Below are 21,804 nucleotides of genomic sequence, written 5' to 3'. Positions count from 1 at the left end.
CTTAAATCGGCTATACATTCTGCATCTCTAAGCGGAGGAAGATGCTGTAATACCACATATTTTCTCCTTTTCAAATCTGCAAAATTCTGCACATTGTGATATTTTTCAGCAAAAATCTGACCAGGTTTTAACTGGAGAAATGTATGTGGTGAAAAGGTGCAAAATTGGTATGTTACTTTGCATCCTTGATTCGCATAACAACTCAGATTTGCGCCTGAATCGGCATTAGGATGAGTGTCAAAATGAAGCCCTTATGATTTTTTTTAATTTTTTTAAAATCCATTTGGGTGTGCTATTTGTTTCTTGGTAGCAAGATTATTTTGGCCTGGCAGTTTTCGACTATCTGCTGATCAAGCAGTGTATACCTGCATCCACTATATTTCTTCTTCTATGTATAATGCTGGTAGTTAGATTGGAAGCAAAATGTACGTGCATGTACAGGTATCCAGCACAGATGAAGGGTATACCACAAGGTGCCTAGAAGAACATTAAAAAAAAAACAGAGCAGTCCGAAGCAACTCAAAACTTTTAAAGACCCTCCATGGGGAAGAAACAGCAAAAACAACAGAACAAAAGAAGCTGACATAGGATACTGATGAAAACAAATATATTTTTATTAACAAAGCTTTTTGTCTAGCATTTATGGCAGGTAACAGTACCAGTCGCTCAGCACAAAATATATCAGCATCCCCCACCCGCTCTACTAGAACACATGATGTAAATTAATTTTTTCGCTAGCACAGTGTTCTATTATGCGGTCATAAATAATACTTTTGACCATTCCGTACATTTTTTCAGGTCACTGTTATTATATTACTCCCTAGCACCTAAGAGCACCAGTCAAAGCCAGCTTGACGTCTCCACTTGGGCAGGGGCCGGACTCGCAGAAACAAATGTGGCCAATTGAATACAAGGCCCTTAAGTAAAATCGCTGTCTCCAGAGGCCAACCATTAATATTAACATATTAATGAAACCAACACATTTGATTAAAGACACAAAAGACATAAAAAAGCAAATTAGACAACTTTAAAACAGACACGCCAGCAAATATGTATAACTATGTTATGTATGCAAAGTATGTGTTGGAAATGCTCTATGTAAACTAAAGGAACAATGTTGCAAGTTAACTTTCATGGGGTCATCCTTTATATTCAAGGGAATCACAATGGAGGTGACCGGGGATATTGCTCTACAAAACACTGACTAAATTGGAAGTACTTTGACTCAACAGGAAGTGCTTTGACTAAACAGGAATTGTAACTTTTGCCCCAAGGTTGACAAATGTTTATTGCAATCACTACAATCCTTGCTCTGTCAAGTCCACATTACAGGTGAAGCAGAATTTAGATAACCACAATGGCAGTCTATTCAGGTAAGACATAACAATTCAACATAGAACCGTAGGGTACACACTCTGCTGCGTATTCAATATTTACAAGTAGAATTAAAGGACTATCATCAAAAACAATCAAAAAGGATAATCTCCTTCCATAATGGGCAGCATGGAGTTACCCAGAAGAGATGTGACATGTGCAATTGTTGTTTCATGTGAAAATAGGTTTTCAATTAGCTAGCCTACCTGGGGTGTCAATTGACACTCTTATGTTGTTGCCTGGAACCACTGCAGAGTATTTTAGGCTACCCTGTTTTAGGTTTTAACTCATCATAATTTGAGGAGCCCCAACAAAAGTCAGTGTAAACATATATACAGTGATACACACCTGCACAATCATGAACTAAACGTCTTTCAAAAGTAAAGTGAGAGACAATGAACCATTTTTATTCCCTTCTGAAGGGGCTAACACAGTGTAACTTTCTTATACAACGTAGCAGCAAGAAAGACTGATCTAAGATTATTCTGCTTGAGTTTGAGGGTGTCCCTAAAATAGTGTTTCTTCTTTCCTTTGTTTCTTCCATTTTTATGTGCTTTGGTTAAAGATACAGACTTAGAAGCATGTTTCAGGTCTGATCTAATTATTTTATACACAGAAGAGAATCTTGGAATATTAAAATCATATTTGATCTTTTGCCAGTGTTGAATTATTTTACTGACTTGTGAAATGGCTGACTCATAATAGTCTTGGCCAATATCTAGTATTCCATTTACCCACAGAATGTGTACCCCTTGATTCATCAGCCACCCTTTTTAACACATCAGTATTGTCAGCAGGTCACCTGCCAAAGATCCCAGTCTTTAAACATTCAATGCGAGGTGTAGTGACAGGGACCTGTGAAAGAGGGCTGTCATCATGCACATGGGACAGTTGTAAAAACATTACACAAAGTTTTCCATATATTAAAAATTCATAGCTGCATGGTGTCCCATTGTTATGTGTGATACCCTACCCTTAGCGAATCATGGCTTTTTACCCTATTGCAAATTACTGCTGGAGTTTTTGAGCCTATAATTACAATGTTAAAAGTACAACATTTCAATACCAGAATACAATGTGATGTTTGTTAAAAGGTCATGACTGACATAAAGTGTTATATTTGCAATTGGGAAACTTGGAAAGCTATGAATGTCCGTATGACACCAGCACCACCTTAATGCATTCAGGCAAAGAGTGCACAAAACAGCAAGTTTCAGGTGCTTTAGAATATAGGGCTACAAATTAATCCGGTGCAATTCAAAATTTTAAAAGGCTTCATAAGAAACGTTTCTGTTGGCTGTGTTGACTACCCCTACAATGTCATAAAAATCAGTAGAGAGTAAGTGAATAACCCCCAACTGTGTCAAGGAATGTGTTTATTAAACTATTTAAATTTAGCTCTCTTAATTTTTAAAACCATTAGTTGTCCTATAAACAAGATGAATTCCTTATAGAGTGATTTTGAGGAGTAATGAGATGTGAGAGAGGGTAATGAGGTGTGAGTAGGAGTGCAGTACACCAACTTTCTATGCTTAAAATAGACTAACATAAGTCCATTGGATACACTCCCAATGGGAAGACACACCATGCCCTGCATTACTTCTTTAAATTAATTATGTGTTTTATAAACGTCAAAAATGCAAAAAACCCATATTTTGTAAACACTGGAAAAACAAGTTTTTTGTCTATTTGCGGTTTAGGCAGCTGATTAAACACTAATGAGCACTGATTTCAAAAGGTTTTGAAAACACTGAGAAAACACGACAACAATCCACAAAAACACTTAAAATAGATCAGTCTATTTTGCAACTCTTGCTATTTTAAAATTCTCACTCCTCACTTTTAAGCTAATATGCTTTCAGCTCTGCGGTTTCCTCATATTCTTTATTATTAAAAAAACACTTTGAGGGCAAAGACAGACTACTGTATTGTAGGGGTATCAATGGATGTAAACATGGTGATTTGGTTATAGAGAACTGAATTCTAAGAAATGGTGGAGTGGTGGCAGTGTAAACAACATCCAGAATGGAAAGAAAATAATATTGTGCAGTATTCTTTTTAAGGATAATATCAACATAATTAACAGTGAGCCCTAATATTATCTCTAATGACATCATTACAAGTTGTACCTGAAAGCTGATGTGGTAATGGTGCACTCAGGGTATAGATACCACATGGTACTGTAAGTACCGGATGCAGTATTGCTACCTTATTAGAAGCCTTTGAGCATGGAAATGGGAAACGGTAATGAAAGCAGTGTTTGCACACTAATTCCTACAGGGATTCTGCTTATTCTGGGACATCCTCACTGATACATTTTCCCAGTTTTGACTGCCAAAATGTGGTAATAGAAAACCCAAACATTCAGATTTTAGCACACAACTTGTAATTCCAGCTGTTACTGACTAAAACTGGATTACCTCTTAAATTGGAATGAGGGTCCACATTTCTGCTTTCCTGGCCAAAAAAGTCACATTAATTCAATTAATCCATTCCTTATTTTGTGACATATATATTGATCACACTATGAAACATGGAACTAGTTTAAGGCAGAGGAGTATTTCTTTATGCCCATAATATGCATAGCGGTAGATCACTTTTGTAACCTTTGGGAACCTTGAGATATTGCTTAAAGTAAGAGTAGTGCCCTTGTGGAAGAGGGGTATGTGAACTGGTAGAGGCATTCGGAAGCAATGATGAGACATGCATGAGTATCTGTGTGGACTCACCTTGGGTGTGTGAGGAGATACTGCATGTGTATCTAAAGCTGGTAGAGAATCATCTTGAGTATGAGCAGAGACCCAATGCATATCTAAATTTGGCAGAGACTCAACCTGGGTGTGTGAGAAGATGCCAGATGTGTATCTAGACTTGGTAGAGACTAGTCTTGGCTGTGCAGGGAGAGGGAATATGTGTATCTAGAGCTGACTGGGACATATCTTTGGTGTCCCAAGAGAGATACGAAGCATAATCAGAGCTTGAAGAGGAATATCAAATTGTGAATATAGTTGAACAATAGGCAAGTAAAATGCACACAAGGCCTCTAACTATTCATGTACTAGTTCTGCATGTTTAAGGGCAGCTCTCATTTCCTTCCCTTTTTTCTTCTTCCTCAGCTTCTTCAAACATAGTTGAGTCAACTACTACACGTGTAAGCAACATTTGCTATATTAATGCAAAACACCACTTCACCCAATTAATAACAAGCTCTTCTGTGTCTTTTACAAGATTAATTGTGTGCCATGAGTGCCGTAAAGTGAATTATCATACACCATAAAGCCCATGATTAAAAAAATGTGTATCATAGAAATCCCAGCTGACCAGTTACAAAAGGTTTGTACCAGTGGTTTCTAACAGATTCAGGTTTTGAAAATGCTGTTTTATGCAAAAATAAGAGGAATTCCACTATTTAGTTACTTATAACAATTGGAACCAACAGAGATTAAGGTAGAGCATTAAAAAGCAACAGTAATTTCCAAAGTGCAAAGGGAATCAGTTAGAGTGTTTTCCTTTTCATCTCTCAAAATGGCCAAAACCATTTGGGACACAAAGTGGATCTGTTCATTGTAATTATTTGTAACTGGCCAAATTCCACTAGTGATCACAGCACTTGGGATTAGAGACATACCTCTGACAATGGGCCAAAACAAGGGGAAAGAGGTTTTTTTTCAATGCGCTTTCCTTCACCAGACCTTCCAGTTCAATGGCATTTGAATTTTTTGCATTACAAAATTGTGTAACTGTACAAAATTACGTTTTACAAGTTAGATTAACTGAGATTTAGAAAATGTCCTGCTTGAGGTTGGCTAACATCTTTATGGTCAAGTGACATTGTTTCATGCTTTACTCCCACACATTCGTCAAGGGTCCCAAAATCCCCCATTCTCCACAAAACATAAATGGTTAACCCTTTTTAATTTGTAATAGGTCATGTGACTTTCTACTGGGCAATAATGTCTTTACTTCCAATGCTATCATTGAAGGTGGCAGAAAGAAAAATGTACATCACAAGAGGCAGGAGTGAGCATACCAACGGGAGCAGATAACATCTTCTGATGGGAGCCAGCCTGCTATATTCCAGTTCAACAGTGGGAAAAAGGTCTCAAGATAGTGAAGGAACAAGAGAAGTCGAAGAACTGACCCATGTAAAGCCCAGAAGAAGAATGATCTAACTATGTTACACATCTGATAATGCATGTATGGTCACCAGTAAGTTATTGTGAGACACGTTCACAAACTGAAGCTTCAGCTTACAGAAGATGACACTTGGAAAATACTGTGAATGCCTAGCATGTGTGATGAATGCAGTGCATCACATTGTGTATGGCTAAACCCAATCTCTCAGAGATGACCATCATATCTTTTAACACTTAGGTTTGGCAAGTAAAACGTCCAGTGTTTTCAGAAGGATTCGAGGAATGAGATAAACCAACATTTCAAGATAGACAAGTTAAGGGTGAAGAGTGGGTTAGATTTTAAAAAATTTCAGGAGGTGCACGTCAGGTTGCTGCAACCAGATTTCTAGGCAATCACTTGAGAGGCAAGGGTTTATAAATCAGAGTGGTGGGGATCACTCTCTCATAGGATATTTTGGTTTACAGAATGTTTCACTTCCTCAAACAACAGAGTTTGCTCAATAACCCAAAAAGGCATCAACTAACACAAATGTCTTTCTGCAACTTCTCAATCTGTGGCAAGAGCATAAGAGCGCTGCTCCCTTGTGAACCTCCCATCCTTTCCAGTCAAAATCTAGAGGAGTTTCTTCTCAAAGTTTCTGCCAGGTTCAGCCATGTTCACCATGAGAGGTTGTGCTCTGTACTTGCTGAAGAACATATGGAAGGTTTTGTGAGTGCTGTCTGATGTGAGAGTCCATATTATATGTTAATTGCTGTAATATGTACTCATAAATTGTGAACTATAATATAAATGTTTGGCTAATTTTAGTGGATTCACACCCAGGGATAACTAGGGACACATCATAAAAAATCGAAAGAGAGCTTCCACCATCATGTCCATTGCTAAAGTAAGACCTTTTTCAACTTTTTCAAAGCATGAAGATGGCAAATTAAGAAATGACCTATGTCTTTATGATTCTCAAGCTTTAACAACCGGGTGCAGAGTTTAAGAGCAGTTTTTATTCTTCCTTTGCAATGGACAATTTTTAGCAACAGATAGGTCTAAATACTGCTGAAGGGATACATTGTAGATTTTCACACTAATATCGTCCATGGGAAATCACCTCAACAGGTTTGAATACCAAAAAATTACAAACACAACAAAAAAGGAGAAAGCTAGCTTATCCATTATTGCATGATATAACTGAGTTACAAAAAATGTATTTATATTAAAATAAGCACTGCTTATGCATTTTATAATACTGCTATTGAAGTCGACCAGTTCTTTGTTTTTTATTTATTTTATACAAAATAATGCTACCCTGATCATGTAGCACTGGCCACATAAAAATAAACGATTCCATTACATATTATTGTACCTTAATGCTTATTACAATAAGCATTCAAAAATGAGACTTTCAGGGTCAGTATGTCCACTTCATTCTGCCTCTTTTGCTTTTACTTTTAAAAGTACCAACCATTTGTGTGCCACTGCTCTTTCTGCAGCAAAAGCTGCTGAGTCAATTTAAGAATAAATTTTGGTCCCATGTGAAAGATTTGTTAAATAAGAAGTGCTGAAAATTCTATGAAAGAGAAGGGAGAGGGTGCCACGTAAGACAAATCTGAAGTGTTTTCCGACCCTTTCTTTTATTGGAGCACAACTCTGAGGAATCAGGTCCATCTCCTTTTTGCTCATTCTTTCTGCGTGGCAGGATCCACCCACCTAACAAGGGCACTAAGAAGATAGAAAAGCTCCTGCGACTGATGGCAAAGAGTTCCTGCTCTGTAATTCACCATCTGTGCACATGGTCCTTTGCAGAGACCATCATCTTTTTTCATCACAAGCAGTGGGTCTTCTGCATCCAAGGTTGTGCTCTTCGTTTATGGAGTAGGAACATAAAGCTGCAGAGAGCTGCTGAGATTCTCCCAATCACATGATGAGAAGACAAAAAGCCCCCATTATTCTATAAGATACAATCATGGTTTTAGGCTTATCCAAAGCTCAAGTGTTAACCATTTACACTGCAACTGGTCATTCCTATATTTGTGACTGGGCTCACAATTAGAGTACAGCAAAATAATACTCAATTGTGCTTAACCTGGTGCGTCAAACAGTTTTCTGTTCCAAAAGACAGAAGTAAGCGTACTAATCCACTTGTGGAAGTGTTGTTCTCTATAAACCCATTTGTACTACTTTACTGTCTGGGGGGGCATGATGGCTGTTTTTGGCTGACTCTTTGCATCAGAGTCTATGACGGCTTCTCTGCTTTTCTTTCGAGGGGGTTTCTTGATGGGTGTTTTCTTCACTGCTGAGTCACCAATTTCTTGCTTGGAGTTGGAAACTTGCTCCTGGCTGCTGTTGGAGTTCTGCTTCTCAACACTTTTTGCTGGGCTTGGGATTCCTTCAGCTACAGGGCTGATAATTTTTTGCAGGTTTGTTGTGGTTGGAAGGGCTGGAGCACTTGCTTTCTGGCTGCTTGTAATCACTGAACGTTTAGCCTTCTGCGGTGGAGTTGGTTTCTCTTTCTGGCTTTGAACTGGCCCGACTCCATTTTGCTTTGCAGGTCCTTCACTTCTGTTCAAGCTCTGGGTCTTCTCTTTCAGCTGGGCAGCTAACAGAATGGCAGCTTCTGATGACAAGTGGGGGTGAACCACCTCAGAGACAGATTTGCTGTGGTTTCGGTTCTTCAGTGCTTCCTTGCTTTCTGTACACTTTTTGTCAATGTGAAAGTTCCCAATCTTCTTCAGTGCATTTTGGACTGTGCCATTTATATTCTCCACATGATCTGGAGCTGACCTATTCCGGTGTTTAGTTTTAGAGGGAGACTGTGGGTCGTCTGGAGTTACACTTGGAGATTTATGCACTTTATCTCTGCTCCTCGAGTGGACTTTCTCTTCATTTTTATGATGTGAGTTGGAGAATGCATCACTAGAGATCTTCTTTGTACTGTGATCCTTAGCAGACCCATGCCCTTGCTCTGGAGAATCGGAAAGACTCATTACTTTTTCAGTTGACTTGTTGGTGACAGGCAATGAATTGGACTGATTAGAGTTATATTTCCCGTGAATCCAAGACACCTTTGGCTTTGTGGAAGGATCTGGTGGAGGCGGTTTCATTCTCTCAGGAGAGGGAGGTTTACCACCAATGGTGGCACTTTTGTTTTCCATCATTGTGTCCTCTTCATCCTTAGACTGCTTGGATAACCTAGCAATTTTTGCATAAAGGGCTCCACCTGTGGATCCTGACCCACATGATGATCGCTCGCTATCAGAAGATTTTAGAAGCGGAGTTTCACTCATATCAGTCTGGAAGGCTTTATTGGATCCAGCTTCTTTCAAGCACGTGTATTCTCCTGCTTCCTCTTCACTGATGGGAGGAGCAATCTTTTCAACATGACTTGAACTTCTTTTCTCCTTGCTCTCTGAGACGGATTCTGTAAGAGAGAATCAAAGGTAATTTTATAGTTCATATTCCCAATTGGTACAAGAATAATCACTCTTTTCAGTTTGGACATTGCGTTTAATGGACAGGCCAATATGTGTCTTTTCACATGTTTAGGTGATTAATAAACCACACTACTACTACTTGCATGTGATCACTTAAGGATTCACGAAAAATGTAATAGGGCATATCAAATAAATGCCCCCAAAGGAGTCAAATGTTAAAAAACAGAAGCAGCTTGTACTGGAGGATGTACTCACTTTACTCCACCTCCTGGGCTAGAAATAACACTAATATTAGACAGCCCCAGCTTAACATCTCTGGGAAATGTGTAAATGAACTCTTCATTTAGGTAGTTCTCTAACTACTCATAAAAGACTCCCACCTTCTGATCTAGTTGTGTACTTGCCAAAGGCTTATAAATCCAGGGGATCTTTTGTTTTCACCTTCGTTCACCCTGTTCATAAACATTTCTGGGGTGTACTTAGAACGTTTTGCTAAGGGGACCCTTGTTGTTGAGATGATTGCCAGCAATAACATTCATGTCTTGGAATGGGCTTTTTTTGTCAGACAAAGTCCCTCTACATTGCTTCTAGAATATGCTTGAGTGACATACCAAGGATGCAGCCATCATCATAAGACCAGGTACAATTTCATATCTCAAATTGCAGATTTAAATGTCTGATTTCAGCATCCCAGTGGCAGCTCCCCATAGACACCTGCACCTTCACATTTTCAGTGCAGCCTGCATTGAGCATTGTGCTGGCAATAGTCACATATTCCAAACACAGTTCATACTAGTATCTTGCTTCCTCTCACCCCCCAAAACTATCCCATACCTAGTTTTATGTTTCTCCCATTGCCCAAATGCACCACATACATGACATCTTGCCTCCCTACCCTCAAACACACCCCATTCCTGGCACCCAGTTCCTTCCCTAATCCTAAATATTCCATACGCCTGGTGACCTGCCTCTAACCCTCAGAAAGACCCAATGATGAGCAGCCTGACCGCTACCATTTTAGAAAACACACTTCATTCCTCAAATACCTTTTCTTAAAATGCTCCAGGAGCTGAGATTTTTCCCACTCCCTTCATTCACACACAGTCAATACCTATTTCTTAGCACCCTCCAAAAAACTCCAGACACACAACATACCTGGGTTCCTGTGTAGAGAATACCACATTTCAGACATCCAGATCTTACCTGTGAGCTATCAGTTCAGGAACGATCTAAAACACTCATTATTCCTTTAACATCACTAATGTGTTAGATTTCCTCCTTCTGATATGTTGATGGAAGTAAAGAGCTCTGTCACTGGCCCACCCTCCCTGCGTCAGGGTGGGAGACGTCAAACAAGAACTGAGTATTCACACCCTTTATCCCAACTTTAGACTATGAGTTTCCTCCTATTTCTGCAGAGGCTGTAAACCATTAAATTGACTTTAGTCATATCAGTCATTTATTTATTTAGTTTATACTTAATAATAACAGAAGTGCAGTATGATGTGATCAATAAAATACAAATGTCTATTATAATTATTATTACCATCATTATCATTATTACCAATTTACACAATACAATAAAACAAATTATCATCACAATCATTACTATTATCAGTATAATAAATTGGGTATTATTATTTTCTTTAACAGGTGTGTTATGACATTAAAAAAAAAACTGTCATAGCAGCATGATGACACCACTCACTTGGCAAACAGAGTTATTGTGTGACCTGCACTTGATGCTGACACTTTCGAGGCTCACTTGTCCTCTTCCTCACTCGTGGCAGAATAGTCCTCTGAAAAGACTGTACTGCTGAAAATCAACAGCAACAATATCACGGCATACTAATATTGAATGCAGAATACCGAGGAATAAAATATCGAAAGGTAAGTGCATTTAGCGAAGCACAAATTTACTATTCCTAACTCCATATCTACGTACAATGAAGGTATGTGTACCATGTAGGTACACCTGCTTGCTGCTCATCAAATTAAGATGTGATACAGAGAAGCACAACTGAAGGATAACTAAAAGAAGCGTGCAGTAACACAAAATTGAAAGAAGGCCAGATCATAAGTTGCTTCGGCAGATAAAAATATTCTCCGAGTCTAGTTTCTCTTTCATTTGTGGACCCTGCAAACAGTGAGATGGGGTCAAATGAGCAGGTACAATAATACCGATGTCAGGGATGCCATTTGTTCCATTTTTCACCCACCAATTATTGTCATGTGCTGGTTGACCATATATCATAGACTCTCGTCCTATTATGGACTCAACTTTATTCAGGGCTGTGCTTTGAATCATGCTTCTTCCACCGCATTCATCTGTCCCTGCTCTACTCACTTTTACCACAGATTACCTGATTCTGACATGCCTAATCTATTCATCAGATCAGCAGTATATAACGCCTCATCGTACCTCAACAGAGTGAGGGCATGTTGCAGGAGCTTGTGTTCGTGTGCCCTTATTTGCTCACGTACATCATCATGAATAGACTTGTTCCTTCCACCTGTTCTGTTCCTATAAAGAGCATTCAAGCATTATTTCAGTACGATCCTTTAGACTGACGGAATTTCTTTGAACAACGAGACGCCTCTATCAGACTCTTTTCCAACCACTGTTCTCCATTATGCGCATATTTACAGATTTGAGAGTCTCTTCTTAGGACTTGTGTTTTAAATACTGCATCATTGTGGCAGTACTCCATTAGGGAGGATGGAATTTGCGCTTCTGTTTCTGAAGACTGATTTATAGACAGCAACAGTTCTCGTTAATAGCCCCCTAGTAAAAAGGCTTAAAATAAGGCATGATTTAGTGGCGTTTTACCAAATAGGAAGGTGGACACTGAGAAGCACATTCCAAAAAAACATATTGGCAAACCTTTTGTTTATTTTCTTTTAAAAAAACAAAAACCTTAAAACTCAAAAGTGCTTCTTTACGAGATTATGTTATTATGGTGCTATAGTTCACAATGTACTACCAACATGGAAATACATGTATATCAATTTAACAAAAAAATGTGGGACACACAAAATTAGGGGCAATTTAGTGCACAGAAGGGGAGCATAAAGCATTGAGAAGTCGAAAACATGATACGTACAATGTCATTATTGAGGAGGGGGTTGTCCCAAGTCCCAAACAGGTACTACCAGTGCATGGCAAGTGTTTAAACTGGTGGGTCATATATACGTTTGTCGAATGTGACTGAGGAAGCACAGCAAACAAGCCCATATTGTTTTTAAATGGAGGTTGGGCAGGGGGAGCTATTCCCAGGTAACTTTTGAAAACAGTGTCAAATGTTGAGTTTTACACATAAGTTGACTAGAAATACAGAGGTACAGATGGGGTAGTAATGTAAAATTCCAGTTAAATTGGACTTGCAAACCTTACCCTACTACCAGGAACCGCTCTGCTATTAGGGCAGAGGAGCATTGCCCCACTAATTAAAATGTCTGCAAAAAATCCCCAAAGATGAAAAATAAAATAGTAATAAAGTTAATTTATTAGCATTTTATTTTTCACTAACCTGCATCCCAAGCTGAGTGTCAGGACAGGGCATGGCCATTGCTGCTGAGTGGCAGCAGCAGGGAGGAGTGGTGAGCTGGGCTCTTAAATTTAAAGTGTGCATGTCTCTTTGGCCATCGGCTAGCCAGATATGCGCACTTTAAAGCTCTCCAACCCAGCTGTCTCAGACAGCTGGGTTGAGAGCAAGCACATGCCTCCAGTGCCTTTCGGAGCACCGAGAGAGCCCACGACATCCAATCCTGCCACTTTTCTCATGCTAGTTAACAGCATGACAACAGAGGCAGGTATGATTAGGGGAGTTGGCTGAGGACCACACTAGAGGAGAGAAGAGCACATGGACTGAAACAAGGACGTGCAGCAAGGTAAGTGACTATTTTATTTACTTTTTAAATGTATTTAATGTGCACTAAATCGCCGACATCCACTACATTACCATTTTAAAGTTAAACATTTTAACTTTAAAATGATAATGCATAGCATGTCAGCAATTTACTTAATTTAATTGTGCATGCATGCACTCACCTGCCTCACCACTCTCCATAGTTGGCAGCCACCACTGCCTCCTACTTGCGTTATTGCGACTTACCCTTCCTAATAAGTCTTTGAGAAAATGGTGGCAATATAGTGGATTTGTCAGCACAATTTCCCTAAAAATATTTAAAAGGTGTTACATATGTATCTGAATGTACATGGCCCGTCACATATTATAAGGCAACCAGCATCTTCCTTTATTTCATTTGTCCATCCTGCTTTACCCAAGGAGATTCTCGGCTTTATGTAATAAGTTATGATTGAGAATTTACTTGGCAGGGTCAGGGTCTAAAAAATAACATTTATAAAATCTCACAATTGTGTACCACAGGAAGCAGTGTGCACAGAGCACTACCACTCTTCAATTAATTAAAGCTTACAGGATCGGAGAGCAGGCAGCTTACACCAGTATTATTACATGATTAGGCTACAGAAAGAAGTGTCAAGGACATAGGAGTCTAATATGACCCGGATTTAGGCAGATTCCTAGTCTGGCCCTCTCCCTCTCTTTTAAACCTTAATGTTGTGTAGTGCTATCCCTCTTTCCTTCTCTTGCACTTCTCTGCGCTGTCTTTTACACCTCTCTCTGCCTTATTATAGTTCTCTGTCTGTCTCTCCATCTCACTTTCTGCTTGGTATCGCTGTTTATCTAGAACTTCCCCACCCTTGCCATCACTACTCTAATCTGCCATCTCTACCTGTTTCTTTCTGCTCTGTTTCGTTTACTTCAGTCCTCCCTTTCACTCTTCTTCTTTTTTTATCCATTATACCCCTTTATCAGCCCATTCCTTTCAATTTTTGCTATTCCTCTATCTTCAATTTCCACTGGTTCCTTAATACTTTTTCAGTCTGTCTTCCCTCATTCTGTACCTCTCTCCCAATTCCAACCCCTCCATCCTGTGCCTCCTTTGATTACCTGTTCAGCCATTAACACATTATATTACCATAGGCAGCCTTACCATAGGTGAGTCCTTTTATCTTTATGAGCCTAAATTTAGGGCCAGATTTAAGAAAAGTGGTGCTCCACCCAGTGGGACCTCACTGTCCCTTTTGTTCATTCTCATTTTAGGCAAGAGTCCTGATGGCACATTGTTTTTATAAAGTGTAGCAAATACATGAATTTGCTTTCCTAATCTTCCTTTAGCTATCTTTTCTGTTTAGTTTGAGGAACTATGTCTTGTGAAATGATTTGGAAAATAACTTATTTTATTTTCATGGTTCTCTCTTCTGTTTCTTGACTCATTCGCTGCGGCGGTTTTGGCACATCTCTGTTCCGGGAGCGTTTTGTTTTAAAAATCGGAACTTAGTTGTTCAGATACCTGCACCACACTTTCAGGGCTTGGTATTGGGTGTAACACTGGATTGCGGAAGGAAGGAAATGTTCTCAGTATTTTGTTATACTTCTCAAATGGAGAAACATAAATAACAGATAGCAAATTCAGGAAACGTCTGTAGTCTGGTAACACCAAAAATAAAGTCTATGGTGTTTATGGCGCACTGTTTATTTAATGACAGTTATCAAACTCAGATCTATAGGAAAAGTATCAAAGCTATGCTTTTTAAAACTCTGCACAGCTTATTTTATCTAGACCTGCAATCCAACCTGCCTTCGTCCTGACTGACTGCCTGTAGAATGTGCTGAACATGACATCTGTCAGATATTCAGTAATTTTTATCCACAAGATGTTAATTCACTGGAGTAGTCCTCCTGCTCCATATTATGCTTTCCAGGCAATGACACGCTTTATCGTTCCCCTAGGTCTCATAAGCATGTGGGTATGAGACTTATGGAGTCTCTAATGGTTTAGAGTGCATACAGGCGAAAATCTGAATTTAGTGCACTTTGGAAAGCCACTGAAAGCATAATCCCTGTTTGGGGTGATAAATCATTTGGTTTTAGGTATCACCGATGGGGCATAAAGAAATATACCAAAGCCATATATTTTCAACATTTACAAAACCTATACTTTTTAATGCTGGATGCTATACCTATTTCGCCTTGAATCGTTAGCGGAGAGAAGGCACTGACCACAACAATTGTTAGATTTTCAGCAGTTTTCTCCAAAACATGGTAACGTTTTTCAGCTTCCCTCACCCAGGAGAATCACCCTGCTCAGGCTTCAAACACATCGGTGTTACAGGGTATTTTGAGTGCGAGAATAACAGTCACATAGGTTTCTTCAGGTTTGCAGTAGCCACAGTAACTAAACTGTGTGTTGTGTATTCGGGAAAATTTTGAAAGCAAGCTACAGAGATAAACCGGTTTTAACATACTTGTCATTTGGTGGCAGGTTACTTTTTCTGCTTGTCAGATCTCCCTCTTCCTGATTAGTTAGCCAGGAGAAATCTCTGAATATGACATTTCTCAGATGTTTAGCATTTCCTTCTAAAATATCATAATTTACTCGACTCCAGTCTTCTACATGCAGGAATGAATCGCTGCACAGGCTGAACTACATTGGTCTTACCCTGCATCTCCTATCAAAGTTTGATCTACACTGTTTTACCTCTAGGTCTCCTAACCATGGGTCTTTAGACATGGGTGCTTTATAAGCATTTGGGGTGACTAAAGGAGATAAACTGGTGCAGTGCATCTGTGAAATCTAGAGAACAACTGAAAGCAAAATACCTCTGATGTACCTTTCGTTTGGTCATAGATCTCACCCATGGTTCAATTCAAAACATACCTTAAACATTTATTTTCAACTTCAACAGTGTGTACGGTTTCTATTGCTGGTTCCAGATCTGGCTGCCTAGGAGAACATCCTAACACGATGTTTGACACAATTTGTTTCTAAAACATAATAATTCACTCCATTGGAGTTTTCTGCCAGTGTTGGGGACTCATAATCCAGAGGGCAGCGCTGCTTGCAGCGCTTCCCTGGCGGATTACAACCACTGGGACCTCCAAGTTTCTGGCTGGTGGCAACTTGGCGGTGTAGGCGTTCTGAGCGTGGCAGCTCCACCCTGGACGTACCATGAGTCTGGTGGCCTCAAGACCCCCAAAGTTGCAACAAACATACTTTACTATAAAATGTATTCCATAGCATTTTATTATGACAATTCAGTATCAAAGGTTATCAAAGAATATTAGCATCACATTTCCAATCTATGTCCCAAAGTGACATGGCTAAAGTACATTTGAGTCCACACATTCAGTCAATTCCAAATGCAAAATTGTTAATGGTTAGAATCAAATCCACAAAAAATCCTTTTCAAACTATTTATTTGTTGTCATGAGTATACATTTTCAGCCAACACATGTTTTGCAGCAATATGTGCCACTTCTTCAGGGCTTGTTTTCCAATAATACAGATAGTGTTGCAAATAGTGATCCTCTGCTAGTGATAGAGAAGGTGTCAATAGTGTACCTCAATTGCTTTGATCACGTGCTCACAGATAATTCAAACTTTTCATAGGACCATAACTTTATGGCTTTAATTCTAAAGATTCTCTATGATTTGTTAGAGATTAATAGCTATAATGTGTATTGTTCTATCTCACAGCGCATTGCCGATTGCTCATACCGACACCATCTAGCACTCTTACGGAAACTGTATATAGTTAGCAAGTTTCCATAGCAAAAGTGTTTTTTTATTTTGCTAATAACTTTTGCACAATTTGACTAATGTTCACAAAATTTTCAAATTCGTTTGCCACTCACTTCAGCTGCTGTCTGGAAAGTTTTTGGGTGATTTGTCATGGGGGCCCGAGTAAAAAAGGGTTCCCAAAATGTATTTTCCCTATGCAACTTCCCATAGGGATTTTAGACATGACTACAACCTGAACTGCTGGAAACGAATTATAAAAAAAAATTGTCAGAAAGCTAGATTTTGTCCAGAAAGATCTCTTTTTGTAATATGGTGCAAATCTGTTACATAGTTTTGGAGTTATAAAAAAAAAAGATTTATGTATATCTAGAGATGCTGAAGAATCCATGGATCTGACAGATCTTACGCTGAGATCTGACCAACTGCCACTACTTCAACCAGGAAGTGGTGATAGCACTCTTGAGACTTAGACTTGGCTGAGTCCCATGAAAAATTGTGTAAAGAAACACAAGGGGACAGGATATGACTTCCCTGATCATCTAGGCCTGGTGGTGGGTTCCCACTGGCCTTGCCTGGGCTCAAAAACATATCTATCTATCTATCTATCTATCTATCTATCTATCTATCTATCTATCTATCTATCTATCTATCTATCTATCTATCTATATATATGTATATATGTATATATATATTTATTTATTTTGATTTTGCCGTTGATCCATGGAGGATAAAAAATACAATTTAAAAAAAACAGAAGCGGTCTCCCATGCTTGTTTTTATTTATGCCACCTGGGTGGGCCACGTCCCGGGGGGAACATTGTGCATATGTGGGGGGAGTGGGTGCAGATGACCCTGGCCCCCCAGGAATCCCATCCTCTGGGGCTTGGCCTTTCAAATAAAGTGGGAGGGGACACATGTCCCTCTAGGCCAATTGTGGCCCCAGGGACCCCATCCTCCAAGTCCAGTCCATATTAGTAATGGGGAGGAAGGTCACATGGCCACCCTACCTAGGCCAATTTCCTCCCTGGGGACCCCATCCCCTGGTCCCTTGCTGCACTCTCAAAATGGAGGGTGACCATTCAGCCCCCCTCCCAGAGCCATTATTGACCCTGAGATCCTAATCCCCTAGAGCCAGCTCTTGCTGTGTCAGGGAGAGTCCACCTCTGGGACATAGCGGTTTCCCTGCCTGCAGTGGGGCGGACAGGGTATCCTGTGTTTGCTCTCGCTTGGCAGGAGCAATTTCAATGCTCCCGCCAAGTGAGAGCAAACACTGAGTCCTCTCCCAGGTGGCAGGAGCATCAAAAATGCTCCTGACTTCTTGGAGTGGACTTTCCATCTCTTTCCCTGCCTGGATTGAAGCAGGCGGGGAAACAGATGAAAAAATTGCTTCTGCCCACAGGAAGCAGCATTTTTGCTGCATCCTGCAGACTGGAGCAATGCTGGCTCACGCTGGAAGCATGGAGCTGGTTGGGGCTGCAGGGGCCTTGGGACTCCCAAAACAGCACCCAACCAAAGTGTGGTGGTTTGTCTGGGTGGGCACGACAGCATTCACCCTTTGTTGGCTGGATGATTGGATTCACGTATGGCAATTAAGTATTTTTAATGTTAAAAATATCTGGATATTTACTGAAAAAAACAACAGTTACAGAGATGTTATAGTTATGAAATAACATTAAAAAAATTATAGAAACTTACTGAAAAAAACAAATGTTACAGGGATATTACAGTTAAGAAATGGAACTAAAAAAACTTAGACAGTCACTAAAAAAACAAAGGTTACTGGGATGTTATATTTAGGTTCAGATTTTACACACACAAACCCACAGAAATTCAGCAGTTATAGCTATAATTGTCTCAAGAAACTATAACTCATGCCCTAAGGTAATGTTTACTCATGCCCTTACCATCCGCTGTAATTTACCTCACATATTACATCAGTCATGACATGTTCAGTGACATCATTGATAATATCACTGCAACATTTGAGGTAAAATTATTGAAGAGAAAACTGTCCATGACAGTGGTGTGACTTATAGTTACATTAGGGCATTCTGGCCGAAACGCAACGCATCCCAGGGGCTAGTGTTTGGTTGATGAAGACACCTTTCTTATCCTTCTGAGTGTGCATGAGTTCTTCTTTTGCTGGGATTCCTACTGTGGGGAGCTGCGCCCGACACCACATGCCACCCTTGTTGGAGAGCACAGATCTTTGCAGACTACTGTGTGCTTTTCTGATATATATATAGAGGTACATATATATATATATATATATATATATATATATATATATATATCACTAAAAAAAGATTACTGGGACATTATAGTTATACATTATAGTTGGGTTTAAACATACCAAACCATAGAAGTTCACCTGTTATGGTTAGAGTTATCTCAAGTAACTATAGCTCGTGCCCTAAGGTAACTATGACTCGCACTCCCCATGCACAGTTTTTTCATCAAAAAGTTTTACTGCAAGCATTACATTGATATTATCAATGATATTATCAAAGATGTCCTCAGTGCCAAAATTTGAGGGGTAATTAGCAGTGCATCGGAGGGCCTGACGCATTCAAAATGCCCACCTGGGGGCTACATTTAAACAAGTGGGGGGCCACACTTGGTTTTTAAAAATGTTCAGTGGATCCGCAGGACTGCTGATACAAATTAAAAAAATAAATATTGCTTTTTGCTCTGGGGGTCCATCTGAGACCCCATCATCAGAGCTAAGGGGTCAGGGTGTCCCTACCCTGGCGGCTTTTCCTTTCTTCCGTTTTTTTTGGGTCTGAAGCCGAGTCCCAACATGGCTGCCAACACTTCCTTGTTGAAGTGCTGGCAGTCAAACAGATCTCTGCATTTCCCTGCACAAGCTTCTTATTATTTGTGAATCATGTTCACCTCTAGATGTTTATATTTCTTTTTCTTTTAATATCTCAAAAACGACACCCCCAGAGCCGGCTCCTGCTATGCCCCGGGGTGCCCACACCTGGGACATAGCTGTTTGCCTTTGCTTCCTGGGAGCAACTCGGCTTTCTGCAAGCAGGAGCTGTCAAGTATGCGCGCAGGGAAGCAGATGAAAACATTGCTCTAGCAATCAGGGAGGTGCTATTTCATGCAGCTCCCTGCTTGTGGGAGCAATACCGTCTCCTGCACATTGTGGAGAGCCGGCTCCCCCTGTGGTCCTGTTAATCTCTTTCTCTCTCTCTCTTTCATCCCATTATGGGATGGAAGAGAGAGATTGTTATTAAAATGGTAGCTGCATAAAAAAACTTAAAAGCACCAAACTAGCAAAATGTTTGATTCAAATGTTATAGTTATGTTTTAATATATAACAAAATAGAGTCACTTCTCGCTTCCTGGTAAAGCTCTTGGACTGTCACTCAGTAGGTTGAAGGTTCAATTTCTGGTATCTCATGCAGCGTGTCTGTTTATTTTTGAGTGTTTTGACTGTTTACCATTTTTAGTATTAGTCTTTTGCCCATCAAAATCTGTGGGTTGAGTATCATAGATAATTCAGGACAAAGCACAGTAAGACGTCACGTCTAGCCTAGACGTTAAGGGCTCAGATCCTAAGGTTGAAGGTTCCAGTCTAGGTTAGTCTGTGGTAATTTCTCTGCCCTGGTTTCTTTCCAACTTGACATTTTTAAGGTGCATACTAAAAGGTGAAATCACTCTTTTTGATTGGAAAATACATTTTTCTTTTCAATTTGTCCAGAAATATCTCATTCTAGGTATATCATTCATGAAAGCTTAAAAAACTCTCTATCTCTCTCCCTCTCTGTCTCTCTCTCTCTCTCTCAATATCTCTTTCAGTCTGATTCTCCCACTCACACATCCACTCAGACCCTTACGCACCCACCCATAGGCCCACTCAAAACCTGCACACCCACTCACAGACCCACTCAGACACTGACGCACCCACTCACAGTCCCACTCAGACCATTACACATACACTCAAAGAACCACTCAGACCCTCATGCACTCTATTTCATACCCAGACACTCTTACATACAGAGACACCCTCTCACACCTATTCTCACACCCAGAGAGACAGACCCTTCAGCCGTGCCAGCGCAGCACAGTGCAGAGTTGGGTGGTTACAGGGGGTTGGCTGCAGGGCCTGTCTGCAGGTCAGGCCCGTCGGGCAACCCCCACCGTGACCAACTGAAGGCCCTGTGCAGCGGAGGTTGGATTGATGTAGAGTAATTAAAACTACTTTACATTAAAATAAATAGAAATTCACTGAAAAAACAAAGGTTACAAGGACGTTATTGCTAGGAAATGAAAAATTTAAAATACATAGACATTCAAATAAATACACAAAGGTTACAGGGATGTTATAGTTAGGTTCTGAATTTACTCTTACAAAACCTTAGAAATTCTGCAGTTACAGTTAGAGTTATTTCAAGTAAACATAACTTGTGCCCTGCTATGCACTGCTAATTACGCCAGATATTACAGGAATCATGACAACTTTTATAATGTCTTTAAAAATATCAATGAAGCATTAGCAGTCAAATTAAGTCAATTAATACAACATTTTTTATGTATTTTCCAAATTCCATGATTCAATCTTTTAAACCTTGCCAATTGTCAAAGGTGCCAAATCAAACTACTGCCATCATACTAAAACTCTAAGGCCCTCATTACAACATTGGTGGTAAGTGCCGCTTACCGCCATACTGACTGACGCCAATATACCGTGACCGCAGCGGTATACCGCTACCAGTATTATGACCCACACATAGAAATCCGCCACTATACAGACACACACACAAGTCCGCCAGCCCAAAGGTCAGTGATAAAATGGCGGAACCAAAACCCACACCGTTACGCCAACAGAAATATGCCCACAGCATCATGACCCACGAATCACTGCTGCAGTCATTCAACCACGGTAAACCATTGGCTGTACAGACCACTGCGGGCCTGGCAGGAGTAGCAGGAAGACTGGACTCTGGTAAGTCAAATCCTTACTACTTTATCTACCTGCATGCCATCACAAACAACAACCCCTACCCTCACCCCCATCACCCGACCATCTCACATATACCCCACCATCACAACCCACCCATCCCAATACCAAGCCCTGCATGCAACACCAATGCATGGATCCCCATCACAGACCTGCATGGACACCCATCACCACAGCATGCACACTAGTGACAATCACTTAGCCAAACCAATCACAACTCACACAAGCCAAAGCTGCCTTGCTAATAACAACCATAGAGTGAAACGTACCCATGCACAAGATGGC

At 40.1% G+C, this 21,804-nt stretch overlaps 1 protein-coding gene across 1 annotated transcript in view; it reads right to left on the bottom strand.

Moving 5' to 3' along the window:
- Positions 1 to 590: 590 nt before the first annotated feature.
- The window catches only part of SCARF2 (scavenger receptor class F member 2), a 589,328-nt gene continuing 568,114 nt past the window's right edge, over positions 591 to 21,804 (bottom strand). Inside the window, exon 11 of the mRNA XM_069214490.1 lies at positions 591 to 8,923. Coding sequence (XP_069070591.1) covers positions 7,680 to 8,923 — 1,244 coding nt within the window. The 3' untranslated portion in view covers positions 591 to 7,679. The remainder of the gene's footprint in view (positions 8,924 to 21,804) is intronic.

The sequence above is a fragment of the Pleurodeles waltl genome, chromosome 11 (genome assembly GCF_031143425.1).
Source record: "Pleurodeles waltl isolate 20211129_DDA chromosome 11, aPleWal1.hap1.20221129, whole genome shotgun sequence".
In the NCBI taxonomy this organism is placed as follows: domain Eukaryota; kingdom Metazoa; phylum Chordata; class Amphibia; order Caudata; family Salamandridae; genus Pleurodeles; species Pleurodeles waltl.
Note: the sequence above shows the minus strand (reverse complement) of the source record. Positions and strands in the feature narration are given on the sequence as shown.